This window comes from Mauremys mutica, chromosome 2 (genome assembly GCF_020497125.1).
Source record: "Mauremys mutica isolate MM-2020 ecotype Southern chromosome 2, ASM2049712v1, whole genome shotgun sequence".
In the NCBI taxonomy this organism is placed as follows: Eukaryota; Metazoa; Chordata; order Testudines; family Geoemydidae; genus Mauremys; species Mauremys mutica.
Window position 1 is genome coordinate 250,721,368 of NC_059073.1, and position 17,944 is coordinate 250,739,311.

The following is a 17,944-nucleotide window of genomic DNA, read 5'->3' on the forward strand; positions in this document are numbered from 1 at the left end:
AAACATAGTATTCCAGATGAGGTCTAACCAGTTAGACTGCTCTAATTGTTCAGCTAAAAGAAAACAACTCTTTATAAGCCAAGTTGAGGATGACACTTTGGAGGACTTTTGTAGAAGGGAAAAGAGAGAACTGCTTTTTGTAACAGGACTTTTTTTTGTTTTTTTTCTCTCCCCCCCCCTCCCCTTGTAGACTGTTGCTGGCTATACTGTTCCTCCTGGCCATCAGGTTTGTGTCTCTCCCACTGTTAATCACAGACTTAAGGATTCTTGGATAGAAAGTTTAGAGTTCAAACCTGACCGTTACCTCCAAGATAACCCTACAGTTGGAGAGAAGTTTGCATATGTGCCATTTGGTGCTGGTAAGTCAAATGATACAGTAAGAAATTGCATTAGGACTGAGGGGTTCTCAAATTTCATTGCACCATCACCCCCTTCTGACAACAGTTGCTACATGACCCCAGAAGGGGGGTGGAGCGGGAGTCACAGCCTGAGTCCTGCTGCCTCAGGTGGGGCTGGAGCTAGGGCTACAGCTCTGGGTCTCAGCAAGTGTAATGCTGGCCCTGGCAACCCCATTAAAATCGGGCTGTGACCCACTTCGGGGTCTTGACCCAGAGGTTGAGAACCGCTGCATTAGATCACGGATAAAATAGCAGCATGAAGATTTTTGCCAAGAAAATAGAGCAGATTCTGTTCTGTAGATAGTATATTTGCTGCTGTGAAGGTAGGGTTGGATTTGAAATAAAAAAAATGTACTAATTGCATTAACCAGCAGTGCAGTTAAACACATACGTACATGCTTAAGTCCTACTGATGTCAATCAGTCTAAGTATGCGCTTAAGCGCTTTGCTGAAGTGTTTAAACACAGTGAAAGAAAGAGTAGTGTACATTTAAAACAAATTGTTTAACTCTTATTTTAGCTCAAGATGCATTACCAAGTGCAATAACTATTCTCCTCTGTGGGTTTTCTTCTAGGCCGTCATCGTTGCATTGGAGAAAACTTTGCTTATGTCCAGATTAAGACTATTTGGTCTACTCTGCTTCGTTTATATGAATTTGAGCTCATTGATGGATATTTTCCTACGATAAACTATACAACCATGATTCACACACCTGATAACCCAGTTATCAGATACAAGAAGCGATCACACTAAGTTTTGGAGACAAAATTATTTCTGTATTTAAATTGTGAAAATGACTGTTTTTGAATAAGTTATGACACAATTAAATGGTTAATATAAAAGCTGGTCCATTGGATGTGTAGTGTTATGAAAGTGAGATTAATCTAACCAGAAAGTGTGAAATTGTTGTATACTGCACAGTACTGTATATTCTAAATTAACCAATTATAAAAATACTGTCTTTTCTACCTGTGTAACAATTTTAAGGTGGATGCTGCATATTAGTATAGGTGAATTCAACTGTTCAGTCAAATCTTTTTTTACAAAGATTAGATGTTCACCTTTGTCCTATCTTAAATTTTAATTGGTGCTTTAAAAAACCTACTTTCCTTGATTCAGCTACTTTAAAGGGCAAGACTAAGCTCATGGACATCAGGGGGAACAGAATCTGTTCTCTGATGCTGGTGCGTATTTTAATGTGAACAAGTTGGGACATGCTCCCTCTGCAGATTTTCAGCCCTGTCTATATTTGCAGAAGGACAAAAGTCAGCAAAAATTGCCATGAGTTTTAATTTAGAAAACCGTAACATTTTCAGTATCTTTCAAATGTGACAGGTGATTTAGGTGCTCAGCTTGAGACAGTTTTTGAAGGGTCTGGATTTTCAAAAAGTGCTGAACCATCCATCCTCTGAAAATTAGTTCTGTTTTAAATTATGTAAAATTAGGCATCCAAAATAATTAGTCACACTTGGAAGTCTTGGTTTCAGTGCAAAGATCAGCAGTAGAACCTAACAAAACCAGAATTAATAGTTAAGAGTAAGCATATAAACTACACTTCTCAGATATCTTTAACTGTGTTCACTGTTTACTAAAGAAAGTGAATGAAATACCTAGTGTACTACTGTATTAACTAGAGTAGTGTTTAGAGTGATGTAGAGGGGAGAATGGATACGGGATAGCAGTAATATATAATTATTATTTTTTAGAAGTGCCTGTTTGGGGGACAAAAATAGTCTCATCAATATTAAACCTTCTGCCACCCTTTATTATTAAATCTTGGCAATGTGGGCAAAGACTGATGCTGCCTACAAGGAGACACAGTGAATTAATAAGGTTCTTCTCCCATAATTCCACATGGCCTGTCCAAACTCCGTTCACAGGGGAATGAGTAACTTATTTCAGGACTGTTAAATGTTGTACTTGTGTGGTGGAAAATAGCTCTGATGTGACTATAAATTTTAATGAAAAATTTCTGTAAAACTTTGTGAAGTAGTTTCCTGTGCTCAGAACGCTGTCCATACTTTCAAAAAAATATAGAAAGGAGGCTCTTTTTACTTACTGCTTTAAAACTTCCTTCTTGTTGAATTTTAATAAAGGAATGGATCAGTGTGAACTTAAGCCAGTTTGATGCTGACGGTAGTTAGTAACAAAACGTTGTGGTCACAACAAAGTGAAAATCTCAGTGTCTAAAAATGGGGATGTGCTAGCTAATATAAAATAAAGCTCTTATCTGTCAAGCTGTTGCCTTAGGAAACTCCCCTTGCATAGAGGCTGAGTAAAATTAATTCCTAATTATTTACTATAATAGAACATCATGCTGAGTCTGGACTTCTTCCCTAGGCAGCTGCTGGCAGCACTGCGGTGCTTATCATGAATCCTCTTGCCTACCCCTGAAACTGAAAGCAAGAAAGGTGGTGAGAGTACATTTTTGTTGTTTTTTTGGCAAGAGTCAGGGTTTAGTTACCCTTTAATAGTGTGCATGAGAAATACTCCTGTAATTAAAATAACCTGAAACAACAATTAAAAGGATGAAGTCATCTTTATTTCAGTACTTTGACAAAATACCCATAAAATTCAAAACTTCTACCTTACAAAAATAGGTCTCTACAAGTGATATATTCTGTCTGCACTGCCATAGCAAATATATTAGGACAGAATTGTGTAACTTCAGTAGCTGTGTCAGAAAAAGTGCAGTACACTTTGAGCTACACATTCAGCAATCAAATACACAAGGTTCATCTCCTGGCATCCCATTTGATAAATACACACTTTTTTTTATAACTTAATCATTTAAATTAGCATTCCACAAATATACATGTAATTTAATGATTTTTGAATGAACACAAAGTGCCTATATACATAAATTCCAGTCTGCGTGGATGTGCCAGCAAGGGAACTGTGTAATCGTACAGCTGTGTTCATGTTGGTCCCACAATGTACACATTATACAAAAGCACAGAAGGAGCACAGATTTACAAAAAGGTAGTTCATTCATCATTACCAGTGATGGAGATGTTGAAAGGGTATTATCTTCTAACACCAGAGTGCAAATGAGTGTAGGAAGTAGAACCTGTAAGATTAAAAAAAATCTTAAAAGTGCTTGGAGAACCTGGATAACTTATAGACAGCATTAGTTATCTGACATTTCTGCAAGACTCTTCAGATGACCTGTGCAGATTGTACTATAAAGTAAAAGATATACTTCAAGAACTAAACTACTTGTTTCTAAGCTCTGTTTTGTTAAAGTGGTTTGACTCCTTATCAAACTAGATTTGGGTCATTTTGAACAGTTACTGCTAGAAGTTTTGGATCCTGTTAGCTGATAAGTTAATGGAGGTATTTCTTAACTGGAAGAGCCTTTTCAGAAAGCGTGATAAAAATGCTGCAATGTGTCATCCAGTGCTTGTCAGCATGGGAATAGGCAACTGAGCCAAACAGCACCAAAGCTGATTAAACAGGAGGACTCTTGATGCAAATGTGTTTACAAAACCAATCCCCTGTCATTCTTAGATGTTGATTAAAACCTTGCTGCAAATTTATCAGACAGCCCCAGCAAAAGCTACACCACATATTTATTCAGTACATAACTGAACAGTTTCATTCCTATATAGTTTCTAACACTCTCATGTGTAGTGGGCTTTTTGCTCCTTGAGTTCAGCTGTGAGTTTTCCCCTTTAAGACTGAACCTGAGAAACCAGCACATACTTTCTAACTCAGAACAAGTATTCTGTGTCTTTGTACCAGGAAGAGGAAAGCTTGAGTATTTACCTGACTGTACGCTTCCAAGTCGCCTCTGTAGTGCCTCCAGTCGACTGATATAATCTGTTAAAGCTCTGTCAGGATCATAATTCTGCAGTTGAGAACACGCAAGGGAAGCTGGGCTTAAATCAACATGGATGCCCTGGTACCTAGCAGACGAAAAACAATGAGCTGTAGGTTTCAAAAATTGAAGTTACTGTACTGGAATCCTGTTTCCAAAGGAGAATGTAGCAGCCATCTTACGAATGTTAAGTATTACATATATGCTGACTTTTAGAAAATCACAGTGATCTACTGAGGGTATTTAACTGACCCCCATCCTGACTCCCCAGTTTCTTGGACACAGTGAGGGGAAGGATAGCTCAGTGGTTTGAGCATTTGCCTGCTAAACCCAGGGTTGTGAGCTCAATCCTTGAGGGGGCCATTTAGGGAACGGAGGTAAAAATCTGTTTGGTCCTGCTTTGAGCAGGGGGTTGGGACTAGATGACCGCCTGAGGTCCCTTCCAACCCTGATGATTTTCCCCACCCCACCCACAATACATCTACACTGCAAAAAAGACCCGTGACAGTGAGTCTGAGGCCCATCTAGAGGGCTCTGAAACCTGGCAAGGGGGTGTCCAGAGGCCAAGCAGGAATGCTGTAGCACAAGTCCTGTGAGCTGGAGTCTGTGGCTCTGAGATGTGCTGCTGTGGGGTGGTGGTTTTTTTATTTCAGTGTAGATGTAACCTCAGCTGCCTAACTTCCCTGCTATTCCCAAGATTTCTGTTGCAGTCCTTTGAGGCAAAAGTCACAGGTCAGTCTTCTATTGAGACTGCATAAAACATGCAGAAGTAGCAGTAGTTTCAAGTACGTTTGTTTTAAATATTTCTTCTAAGAAAAAGCAGGATGTTTGAAGAAGCTCTGTATTGTTTTAGTTCTCCATAGTTTCCAGCTGCTAGATCACATTAAAGACAACTACAACTAGATTAAATACTTTTCCATGTAACCAACTGCTGTGTAGTAAGATGAAGCCCTGAAACATAAACTCTTGTGTCAGACGCCCAGTCTGAGGCCTGAAGCCTAAACCAAAGTACTGCCAGGCATTGCTAAGCAAAAGCTGGGCTATAAGCCAGAGGCAGGCCCCGCTCACAGAAGTTGGTGAGAAGAGGGTTGTTAGAAGCAGGTGCATCCACACATAAGTGCCAAGATGACATCAGGACACTCCACAGACATGATATAAGAAACAGGCAGGTGCATCCTAAAGACAGGGTCAAAAGGACAGCATGATGGATAGATCTATCTGTTTGAAACAACATGATCAAAGGAGGAGACAGCACCCTAATGAGTCAGTAGGGATGAGTAATCTGTCCTGTAACTGTATAAAAGTAGGTCCCAGAGTGCGCATCTTTGTCCAGCCAAGGGGGCAGCGGAGTGTCCCACCACTGACTGAGCTGTGTCCATTGCCGGGGGCACATATTCGTAGCATGTCCTATAGAGTCTATAGGAAACTATTACTGTGCTTCGTTTGACAATAAACCTGGCTCAGGTTCCTTCGTACCTTACTAGGTCTGTGGTCTTTGGGGGTTCTCTCGGGGTTTGCTGTGTCAGCTATCTGCGCAGAGCTAGGGCAGCACACAGAGGGAACGTGCACGCAGCCGACTGTTATCATCATCGAACAAAAGCAGAGCACCACATCGGTAGCAACTGACAACATGCTATAGTTGCCGTAGGTTATGAGATTGCAAATGAGAGGGGAGACTATTTGTACAGTAGGGGGAGAGGAAGTGTCCATGGCACTAGGTGAAAATATATCCCACAGCTTGAGAACTCCTGGAGCCTGATTTTCAGAAGTGCTGAGGACCCACAACTCTATCTGAAGTCGAGAAAGACTGCAGGTACTTGAAAAATCTTGCCTCTGGGGTGAAATACTGGCTCCAATGACTTCAACAGTGCTAGGATTTCACTGCGGTGTCCTAGTGGTGATGCTCTAAATGTCCATAGATGAGGGCTTGGCATGAGGCGCTAGAAGCATTTACATAATTTTGAAGCAACCCCATTTGCTGATTTATGAATACTGCTGATGGTTTCTGAAGAACATTATGTTCATCAGAAGGCTGGAGACTGCAAGGTTAGGCCTTGGACAGAAAATATATAGTATAATACATATCAAAATGTGAAATGCCCACACTCCTAAAGTGCATTAGTATTAATTGTAGAAATAAACTTTTCAGACAAAGAATAATTATTTAACAAACTTACCTGTGTTGAGAATGTATAGGAGATCTGAGAGACTCTAGGTCTGATCTGGATCTATCAGAAGAATGTCTGTGTTCTCCGTAGAGCTCCAGACCACCAGCTAACGAATCAGGTCGTAGCTCATTACCTAAAACAACAAAGAAGTATTGTCTATACAAAAAATATCAACTTGTGAAAATCAGACATTTTGCACATTGACAGATATCCCAGGTGCACTCTTTGTTTTACATGTGGTAAAGTGAGAGTTAAAAACTACAGCTAGTTAAGAAAGTGCAGCTATTCTTGCCTACTAAGATGACCAGTACTGTTTACTTGTACTCCTTCCTCTGCCTACAGCCGTCTCTTGTGTTACACTTAGACTGTGAGCTCTTTTGGGGAAGGGACTGTCTTTTAGTTGTGTGTTTGTACAGCACTGGTACAATGGGGGCTTCATGACTGAGGATCTTAGCCACTGCAGCAAAATAGATAATTAATAATAAAAGTAATTGCCACTGTATGATCACTTGTTTTGACACCTAATCTGAAATTAGGAAGCCATAGAATAGTATGTATACTCACAAACTGCATGTCTTAAACTTCTAGTCAAAGGAAGTCTCAAACAGCTGTATCAGCTCTTCTGTTTAGTAAGAGTAATTTTTGTAAAATGGAAATTTTATGTTCTACCATGAGCTTTCCCAGCATATAACTATGGGTTGCTTCCCCCCTCTTATTCAGGTACAGTAGTTACAACTTTTCACTTCTCAGATCTTGGTGCTTCCTGCAACCACGATCCAGTCAAAACTTCCTTGAGGCACTCTCAAAAATAGCTATTTTAACAGTATTGAGTAACTATGAATATTGGATGGAGCTTCACAACCAGGATTGGGAACTCTGCAGAAAAACAGTTTTCAGGTAGAAAAGTTAGATTTCCTTTTCTACTCCATAGGCTGGAACGACAGGATTCTGCCTAGCAGTACCCTAATTTGCATAAGGCTGGTACTGCCTGGAGTTGCACTGGTTAATTTAGAACTATACTTCTGATGTAGCCCTATATTAACACTATAATACTTAGTGCACGTGTGGTCTGCGCTCCCAGTCTTTCCCAGCAGACTTCCATTGCTAAAGGAGACTCGCATTCAGCCCAGGAAGCTTTCTTGAACCTCAAGAAATAGAGATTACTTCATCCTTTTACGATTTCTTGATAGAAGATCATGGGTGAAATCCTGGCTCACTATAGGCAATGGCAAAACTCCCATTGACTTCAACAGATTCAGGATTTCACCCCATGTTTACATAGCCAGGAGTGAGTAAAAGGTTTTTTGACTCTCCTCAGGCAAACGGAATCAGATTTCCTGGATTTTAGGTACATTCCGGGTAGAGCTGGTGCTAGGCATAAGCAGACTAAGCAATTGCTTATGGCCCTGATCAGCTCAAGGGGGCCCCCATTCACTATGTGTTGGGGGAGCAAAATTTTCCTGCTAGGGCCCCCAATGGGCTAGCACTGCCTCTGATCCAGGAGACATCAGACAACTTTTTTGTCTGGGTTGGAGTTAAGACAAAAAGGGAGGAAGTGTTGCTCAACACAAGGGTCAGCAATGTTGCCTCGTCTGCCCTTGCCTCAGGCTGGTGTGGTGGGCCCTGTGATAATCAAGGTTCCTGAGCCACCCTTCTTAGAGCTGGGGGAAGGGTCTTTGATACCGGAGAACACTTCAGCAGACACAGAAAAATCTCACAGTTCACATGCTGCCCTTTGCCTAAGATGAAGCTGCTACGTTTAAAAAAAACAAAAAACCTCCTGCACATAGATTTGCATCTGATGAGAAGCAAGGTACAAGAGAGTTCAGAGTAGTGTCTGTGCTGAGTGGAGTGAAACCTGAGAAACAGATAGGTCTAACAACTGAAATGAAGGGGAAGGAGCAACCCATTGGTTCTTCTTCGAGTGATTGCTCCTATGCATTCCAGTTAGGTGTGCGCGCCGCGCGTGCACGGCTCTCCGGAACTTTTTTACCCTAGCAACTCCGGCGGGCCGGCTGGGCGCCCCCTGGAGTGGCGCCGCTATGGCGCTGAATATATACCCCAGCCGGCCCGTCTGCTCCTCGGTTCCTTCTTACCGCCCGTGACGGCCAGTTGGAACTGTGGAGTGCTCTCTGTCCTCCACAACCCTAGCTCTCACAGGACCTACTTCGCCGCGTGGCGACGGCTATGGCTCTCCCGGTGGCGGAGGTCCAGGAGGACGAGGACCCCATAACGAACGTCCTTTCTTCCGGGAGTACAGAACACGCTGGCCGACCATCTCAGCAGGTCCTTCTCCTCCCACGAGTGGTCTCTCCGTCCCGCCGTCGTGCATACAATCTTCTGCAGGTGGGGGTTTCCCCGGATAGACCTATTCGCCTCCAAGGCGAACAGGAAGTGCCACCTGTTCTGCTCGTTCCGGGGTCACGCGCGGGGCTCCCTGTCGGACGCATTCCTGTATCCCTGGAAGGATCACCTCCTCTATGCCTTCCCTCCGTTCCCACTCGTCCACTGAGTGTTGCAGAAGCTGCGGAGAGACAGAGCCACCGTCATTCTCGTAGCTCCAGCCTGGCCGAGGCAACATTGGTACTCCCTGCTGCTCGAGCTCTCCGTTCGGGATCCCATCCCCCTTCCGTTGTGGCCGGACCTCATCACTCAGGACTTCGGCAGACTTCGCCATCCGAGCCTACAGTCCCTCCATCTTACAGCTTGGTACCTGAATGGTTGACCCACGCAGAGAGGGACTGTTCGGTGGCAGTACAGCAAGTCCTGCTAGAGAGCAGAAAGCCTTCCACTCGCTCCACCTATCTGGCGAAATGGAAGCAGTTCGCGCTCTGGTGTGACCAACGAGGCCTCAATCCCTTCGTAGTCCCTGTCCCTACCATCCTGGACTACCTCTGGTACCTTAAGGAGCAAGGTCTTGCGGTCTCCTCCTTAAGAGTTCACCTGGCAGCAGTGTCCGCCTTTCGTCCATCCGTGGAAGGTCGGTCCATCTTCTCTAACCAGATGGTTTCCCGCTTCCTTAAAGGCCTGGACCGCTTGTATCCGCTGATACGGCGTCCTGCCCCGACCTGGGATTCGAACCTCGTGCTGGCCAAGCTGATGGGTCCCCCCTTCGAGCCCTTGGCCACGTGCTCCCTGCTCTACCTCTCCTGGAAGACGGGCTTCCTCGTCGCCATTACATCAGCGAGGCGAGTCTCCGAGCTCCGCGCTCTGACGGTTAGTCCGCCATACACTGTCTTCCACGGGGAAAAGGTGCAGCTTCGACCACATCCGGCCTTCCTCCCAAAGGTAGTGTCGGCCTTCCACCTCAACCAGGAGATCTTCCTCCCGGTGTTTTTCCCGAAGCCGCATGCCTCGCCTCGGGAGCAACAGCTGCACACCCTCGACGTCCGCAGGGCGCTCGCTTTCTACATCGAGTGGACTAAGCCCTTCCAGTGTTCGACCCAGCTGTTCGTAGCGGTTGCTGACCGCATGAAAGGCGAACCGATATCCTCCCAACGGATTTCCTCCTGGGTCACTGCGTGTATCCGGACCTGCTACGAGCTTGCTCGCGTGCCACCATGCCGCCTCACCGCACACTCGACGAGGGCGCACGCCTCGTCGGCCGCCTTCCTGGTACACGTTCCTATCCAGGACATCTGTCGAGCGGCCACCTGGTCTTCGGTCCATACCTTCGCCTCCCACTACGCGTTGGTGCAACAGTCTCGAGACGACGCAGCCTTCGGCTCCGCGGTATTACACTCCGCCACATCTCACTCCGACCCCACCGCCTAGGTAAGACTTGGGAATCACCTAACTGGAATGCATAGGAGCAATCACTCGAAGAAGAAAAGACGGTTACTCACCATAGTAACTGTTGTTCTTCGAGATGTGTTGCTCCTATCCATTCCAGACCCGCCCTCCTTCCCCACTGTCGGAGTAGCCGGCAAGAAGGAACTGAGGAGCGGATGGGCCGGCTGGGGTATATATTCAGCGCCATAGCGGCGCCACTCCAGGGGGCGCCCAGCCGGCCCGCCGGAGTTGCTAGGGTAAAAAAGTTCCGGAGAGCCGTGCACGCACAGCGCGCACACCTAACTGGAATGGATAGGAGCAACACATCTCGAAGAACAACAGTTACTATGGTGAGTAACCGTCTTTTCCAGATCATAGGAGGTCAACCTAAAATGTTCACTCAGCACTAGTATAATTCATGGATGATGCTTCTTCAGACATTGCCAGTCAGAGAGTTACCTGTGTTCAGGCTAAAGCCATCCCTGTTGACACTTATTAAATCAGAACCTGTAACTCGGTGCCATCGACGAACCAGGAACTTCATTCTGCATTTAAAATAAAAAGATACTTTAGAGTAAGCCAAGTATTTATTTAAATAACAAGCTTATAATGTTCCAGGGGGTATAATAATCCACACAGCAACAAACTGAGTAAGGAGATAGACTTTTAAAACCTAAAGAATCTGGATTAAACAGAAATAGAATTTACCTAAGAAAAAGATATGGGCCATATTCTACCGTCAGTTATACCTATACAATTCCAGTGATGTTTGGGTGTTGAACAGGTCTGACTAAGGGCAGCATTTGTCCTAGATGTCTACATTACTTAGCATTAATATCTTAAAATATAAGTCACAACAAATAACTGCAAAAAATTTCAGCCCCAATGCAGAAAAAAGCTCCATGATAGCAGTGGTATATTCTAAAGTAAAACCCTTAGTCACTAGGTCCCCCATCTTGCAAACACTTTCACTCATACTTAACTTGAGACATGTGAGTAATCTGAATTCAGGGGACTGCTCATGTGCCTAAAGTTAAGCATGTATGTATTTTCAGCATTGAGGCCTCACAAAGGAATTAAAAAACCAGATGTAGTCACAGTATTTACTGCTTATACACAATATCACTCTCTATCATCTCCAAAAAGTTTAATTATAACAACTTGATTTCTTAGGGCTGGTCTACACTTGGGGGGGCGGGGGAGATCGATCTAAGATATGCAACTTCAGCTACGTGAATAGCGTAGCTGAAGTCGATGTATCTTAGATCGAGTTACCTACCGTCCTCACGGCATGGCATCAACGTCCACGGCTCCCCCTGTCGACTCCGCTACCGCTGTTCGCATTGGTGGAGTTCCGGTGTCGACAGGAGCGCGTTCGGAGATCGATATATCACGTCTAGATGAGACGCGATATATCGATCCCCGAGAAATCGATTGCTACCTGCCGATATGGCCGGTAGTGAAGACGTACCCTCAGATACAATTCCATTTTATGGATTACAATGCCTGTGTTTTAAGGGATTGTTTTTACTTTTAAAGAAAAAGTAGGTTACAGAAAAGAAACAATGATACATTTCTAAAATACACAGGCACTCTGGAGATGTCACCAGTAATTCATTAGTAATTTTTAAAGCTCGTTATCATAGCCCATAAATTCTGACATCAGTGGATTACAACACAGAGCCAGACTGCTTTGATTTACAGTTGTGTTGCAGAATGTCTTAAACAACTTGCTCCATTCTTCTACATTACCAATGCTCTGTGTAACTGCATTCTTTTTAAGATGCACTGTTTTCATGGTTACCAAGACTTACAATTTTAGAATGTATCACAAAAAATGCTGGATTACACAAGATACTTAATTTGATAAAATATAAGGCCCTATGTGAATTGTGGGAAGATTGTCAAATAATTGTGGCTGAGTTATAATAATAATAGGAGATATACCTATCTTATAGAATTGGAAGGGACCCTGAAAGGTCATTGAATCCAGCCCCCTGCCTTCACTAGCAGGACCAAGTACTGATTTTGCCCCAGATCCCTAAGTGGCCCCCTCAAGGACTGAACTCACAACCCTGGGTTTAGCAGGCCAATGCTCAAACCACTGAGCTATCCCTCCCCACTTGTGGACATGACATGGAAAATCGTGAAAAGTAATAATGGACCTGTATTAATTGCGGTAATTTGGAAAAGCTGGCCACCCGTGACTGACAGCAGGAGCCCCTGCGGCCCAGGACTGACAGCTGGAGCCCTGGCTGCCCAGGACTGACAGTGGGACTGTTACAATATATAGTAACTCCTCACTTAAAGTCGTCCTGGTTAACAATGTTTCGTTATTAGGCTGCTGATCTATTAGAGAACATACTCGTTTGAAGTTGTGCAATGTTCATTATAAGGTTGTCTGGCTCTCCCCGCTCCACCCGCCTTGCGCTCCTGCAGGGAAGCGGGGTCAGAGGGAGGGGGCTTGCCCCATTGCTTCAGCCCCCATGCCCTGGCCACACTCCCCAGCAGGACTGCCAGGCGGGCGGCGTGGGGAAAGCCCCCATGCCCCAACTCTGGCAGGAGGGCCGGGCGGAGCAGGGCAAGCCCCTACGCCAGGACCCTGCCTCAACTAAGCTGCACAATCATCATTGGTGAGTACAGTATTAAATTGTTTGTTTATATAAATATACACTATACGTTTTAAATAATTTTAATGTCTTTTGTCTGGTGAAAAAAAATTCCCTGGAACCTAACCCACCCCCCCCGCCCCCATTTATATTAATTCTTATGGGGAAATTGGATTCGCTTAACTTTGTTTTGCTTACAGTCACATTTTTCAGGAAGATAACTACAACATTAGCGATGAGTTACTGTATATACACCTGAATTTAGTATCAAAATTGCAGTGGAAGCCTAATATTGTGGGATCTGCAATTTTGCAACATCGCAAATTAAGTAGGGCCTTAATAAAATATATGTTAAATTCAATATTCACATTTGGTTAACCTGTAACTTCCTGTGATTTACCTTGAAATTGCAATGGACACTCTGACCACAGAGCGAAATCTGGTAAAACCCTTTGAACGATGTGTAATAATTTCTAGGTCAGTGTATGAAGGCTGCCCACCCATTCTTGCAATGAGGGCCAGGGTGGCTTCTTCACACTCTTGGAATCCACCTACTAGGAGCAGTAAGTATTTTTTCTGATATATGAGAGCTTTCCGAAAGCTCTCTGCTCTCAGGTATTTTCCATAAATGATCTAGATGACAAGAAACAAAGAAAACACTGTAAGTAAAGCATTCAGAGGACTGTTACAATTCCAAGATTTTTGACATCATTATTGTTGAAGTTCATCTGTGATTATTCATTTCCTGCCCCTGCCTGCACTAATGATAACATTCTTTGAATACCAGTTCCATAATATAGGGATGTTTTGAGCTGCAAAAAAAATATGTAACTTACAGAAGAGTTTTTATGTCTTACTCCAGGGAAAGTTATAATGTCTCCAAGTCTCCAAGTCCAAGCCTCTGAAAACTGAAACATACTGATGTCCCCAGTTAGTCTAAGTGAAAATGATGCAATGGAAAACAGGCTCCGTTCTAAACAAGACAGCCCACTGTGCTGAGAGATTGCAGTTGGGGACAAGCTTCCTACCTTTAAAACAGCGTTTTCAGAATTCGATCCCAATTCTCTCAGAAAAGCTTCACTCCTTAGTTCTGCTCTCAGTTTGGACAGCTCTGCATCAGCTTGTTTCAAAGATTTCTGTAGTGACAGCTTTTCTCTGTTCCAAATCTCTCTCTCAGAGACAATGAGTGTATCGATATTAGCTCCATTGTCCAGTGAGTATCTAGAAGACTGCAGAGGGACCAAACCCTATTTTAGCAACACATCTTCTTGTAACTTATTCATTGATTCAGTAGTGTGCTCATCACATTATTGAGTGGGAAACCCAGGTCTGACCCTTGGGCCCCCACACTTCAGGATAACAAGGGTTGAGAGCACTGTGAGATGATGCTATTAACTTCCAAGGAAAAGTATACTCATTGCTTCTGTCCCAAGAACCCAAACTAACAGCTGGCTTATAGTAGCTTTATAGTCTTGAAAGCACCTTGAGTCTGTTAGTTCCTAAAGAGGATGATGGGATGTAACCCGCCTGAGGAGGCACAAGGGACTTACAGGGAAAATGGCAGCCAACTATGCAAAGGCGGATGAAAACAAAGTGCCTGTCTATGGGGAAAAGAGCTTGCCCAGGTACCCTGATTACAGACAGCTAGAGGGCAGGACAAGGAACAACTGACATCTGCTTGCTGGGGTGGGGAAGGACGGGAAGAAAGGTAGAAAAGTTAATCACCCTTCTTCTCCTCCTCTTAGACTGCCAGCCCACTGAGTACTGAAAAGAACTTGTGTAGATATATTTCATGTGAAAACAGGGTGATGCTTTTTAGTCTATACATATTTGTTTATGGCAGTGCATAGAGAAGATACATACATAGTCTCCACAAGGTCCTCTCTGTTGGTATCGTCTGAGTTCCTCCTCCAGTTTCATGGCAGCGTTCCTCAAATTGTTCTTTTCCTCACTCAGTCTGCTGACAAGCCCTGTCAGCTCTGCATTTTGTCTCAGCAGTTTTTCAGTTAGTGAGCTAGCGGTGGCCCCAGGGGGCAACGCTAACTTCAGCTAGAAAGGAAAAAACTTGCATGAGATCAGATTGATACAACTCCTACCCTAGATGACAAATTTTGTGGATGATAACAGTGCTTTGTTACTGTATCTGAGCAGGGGCGGCTCCAGGCATTTTGCCGTCCCAAGCATGGCAGGCAGGCTGCCTTCGCGGTGACTGGCAGAGCGCCCCCAGTGGCTTGCCGCCCCATGCATGCGCTTGGCGTGCTGATGCCTGGAGCCACCCCTGTATCTGAGAAATCTGAAAAGCGTAATGTTAATCTAAACAACCGGTGAGTTAATACACAGGTACAAAGTATCAGAGGGGTAGCTGTGTTAGTCTGTATCCACAAAAACAAGGAGGAGTTCCGTGTCTCTAAGACTAACAGATTTATTTGGGCATAAGCTTTCAAGGTAACTCCCTTCTCTTCATGTGCCAATATATATTTACGCCTGTATCTGTAATTTTCACTCCATGCAGGTGAAGAAGAAGGTTTTTTTACCCACAAAAGCTTATGCTCAAATAAATCTGTTAGTTTTTAAGGTGCCATCGGACTCCTCGTTGTTTTTACACAGGTACAGTGACTTTTTATGGTATGTTATAGCAGAACATTTCAACACAAACTAATCTATTATAATAATAATGTGCAATATTTATTTTTATTATGTTCACATTTGTTTCTAAAAACCGAAAGAGCAGTTTTCAAGTTAGTGCTATCTTAGAACAAAACAAGGAAAACTAATTTTGAACTACTTTGAAAACAGATGTTTCACACTGATGTTGGCTTTAAGGTTGAGTTCAGTCAAGAACCAAACATTGCCCAAGTGTTATTCTTTGTGCCAGACTGCCTCATTTCATGTTCTGAACATTCATAATTGCATGCAGATTTTCCTGTTGCATTTCTCTTAGTAAAGACAACATAGGTTAAGTAAATGTCCTGTAACAACCTCATATAGTAAATATTAAACACTGATTTTTCACATCTGGGAAATATTGAGTAAAGTTTTTCCCACAGTAGGTTGCAGCTATACGAGTTACGTTTAGTAACTTTTAGTACTTTTCCTAAAGAAAATGCTAGGAAATGTGAAATATAAGTCAATTTGTGATTCTTTCTCAAAGCTGACAGGTAAAAAGGAAAGGATTTACAGCACTCTTTGCCAATGTTAAATGAACACAGACTATAGTTAACTTTTCACTGTATAAGTTTACCAAAAGTGATTAACTTCTCACCTCTTCTAGTTGGGACAATCCAGGTAATGTTCCCAACAGTAAAAGAACATCTTCAATATTACTTTGTACCTCAATAAAGTTGTCATCATCTGCTGTTTCAAACTGTAACCTGGAATGAAAATAGCAAATATTTATAGTGTATGCAGTATAATACAATGTAACTACAGTGAAGTATATAGTTCTATAAAGTACTAGATTTCTACAGTTCTGAAGAAAGGCACAGGGAAAGTGATTGAAATTTCAAAAGTAATCAATGCCATGATGAACTCAATTCTCACAAAGTAGAAAAGACGGTTACTCACCGTAGTAACTGTTGTTCTTCGAGATGTGTTGCTCCTATCCATTCCATGTAGGTGTGCGCGCCGCGCGTGCACGGCTCTTCAGAACATTTTTACCCTAGCAACTCCGGCGGGCCGGCTGGGCGCCCCCTGGAGTGGCGCCGCCATGGCGCTGAATATATACCCCAGCCGGCCCGTCCGCTCCTCAGTTCCTTCTTGCCGGCTACTCCGACAGTGGGGAAGGAGGGCGGGTCTGGAATGGATAGGAGCAACACATCTCGAAGAACAACAGTTACTACGGTGAGTAACCGTCTTTTCTTCTTCGAGTGATTGCTTCTATGCATTCCATGTAGGTGATTCCCAAGCCTTACCTAGGCGGTGGGGTCGGAGTGAGACGTGGCAGAGTGTAAGACTGCGGAGCCGAAGGCTGCATCGTCTCTGGATTGCTGCACCAACGTGTAGTGGGAAGCGAAGGTGTGAACAGAAGACCAGGTGGCCGCCCTACAGATTTCCTGGATGGGGACATGGGCCAAGAAGGCGGCCGACAAGGCATGCGCCCTCGTCGAGTGAGCGGTGAGGCGGCATGGAGGCACGCGAGCAAGCTCGTAGCATGTCCGGATACATGCCGTCACCCAGGAGGAAATCCGCTGCGAGGAGACCGGCTCGCCTTTCATGCGGTCGGCAACCGCTACAAACAGCTGTGGCGAACACCGGAAGGGCTTAGTCCGCTCGATATAAAAAGCGAGGGCCCTGCAGACGTCCAGGGTGTGAAGCTGTTGCTCACGAGGTGAGGCGTGCGGCTTCGGGAAGAAGACAGGAAGGAAGATCTCCTGATTGAGGTGAAAGGCCGACACCACCTTAGGGAGGAAGGCCGGGTGTGGTCGAAGCTGCACCTTGTCTCCGTGGAATACGGTGTATGGTGGACTAACCGTTAATGCACAGAGCTCAGAAACTCGTCTTGCCGATGTAATTGCGACTAGGGAAGGCTGTCTTCCAGGAGAGGTAGAGTAGAGAGCACGTGGCCAGGGGCTCGAAGGGCGGTCCCATAAGCTTGGCCAGAACGAGATTTAAATCCCAGGTCGGGGTAGGACGCCGCACCGGCGGGTATAAGCGGTCCAGGCCTTTAAGGAAGCGTGAAACCATCTGGTTGGAGAAGATGGACCGACCTCCCATGGATGGACGAAAGGCGGACACGGCTGCCAGGTGCACCTTCAAGGAGGAGACCGCAAGACCTTGTTCTTTAAGGTACCAGAGGTAGTCCAGGATTGTAGGGATAGGGACTAGGAAGGGATTATGGCCGCGCTAATCACACCAGAGCGCGAAACGCTTCCATTTCACGAGGTAGGTGGAGCGAGTGGAAGGCTTCCTGCTTTCAAGTAGGACTTGCTGTACTGCCGCCGAACAGTCCCTCTCTGCGTGGGTCAACCACGCAGGTACCAAGCTGTAAGATGGAGGGACTGTAGGTTCAGGTGGCAGAGTCTGCCGAAGTCCTGTGTGATGAGGTCTGGCCATAACGGAAGGGGAACGGGATCCCGAACGGAGAGTTTGAGCAGCAGGGTGTACCAGTGCTGCCTCGGCCAGGCCGGAGCGACGAGTATTACGTGGGCCCTGTCCCTCCGAAGCTTGAGTAGCAGCCGG

General features: G+C 44.7%; 2 protein-coding genes across 2 annotated transcripts in view; one reads left to right on the forward strand and one right to left on the reverse strand.

The window, feature by feature from the left end:
• The window catches only part of LOC123365274 (lanosterol 14-alpha demethylase), a 31,584-nt gene extending 28,650 nt beyond the window's left edge, over positions 1 to 2,934 (forward strand). Inside the window, exons 9-10 of the mRNA XM_045007993.1 lie at positions 191 to 359; positions 973 to 2,934. Of these exons, the coding sequence (XP_044863928.1) occupies positions 191 to 359; positions 973 to 1,151 (348 nt within the window). The 3' untranslated portion in view covers positions 1,152 to 2,934. The remainder of the gene's footprint in view (positions 1 to 190; positions 360 to 972) is intronic.
• Positions 2,919 to 17,944, reverse strand: part of AKAP9 (A-kinase anchoring protein 9) — a 198,721-nt gene continuing 183,695 nt past the window's right edge. Inside the window, exons 44-51 of the mRNA XM_045007992.1 lie at positions 16,029 to 16,137; positions 14,630 to 14,815; positions 13,795 to 13,995; positions 13,167 to 13,399; positions 10,617 to 10,702; positions 6,396 to 6,519; positions 4,167 to 4,306; positions 2,919 to 3,468 (exon numbers count right to left, since the gene is read on the reverse strand). Of these exons, the coding sequence (XP_044863927.1) occupies positions 3,425 to 3,468; positions 4,167 to 4,306; positions 6,396 to 6,519; positions 10,617 to 10,702; positions 13,167 to 13,399; positions 13,795 to 13,995; positions 14,630 to 14,815; positions 16,029 to 16,137 (1,123 nt within the window). The 3' untranslated portion in view covers positions 2,919 to 3,424. The remainder of the gene's footprint in view (positions 3,469 to 4,166; positions 4,307 to 6,395; positions 6,520 to 10,616; positions 10,703 to 13,166; positions 13,400 to 13,794; positions 13,996 to 14,629; positions 14,816 to 16,028; positions 16,138 to 17,944) is intronic.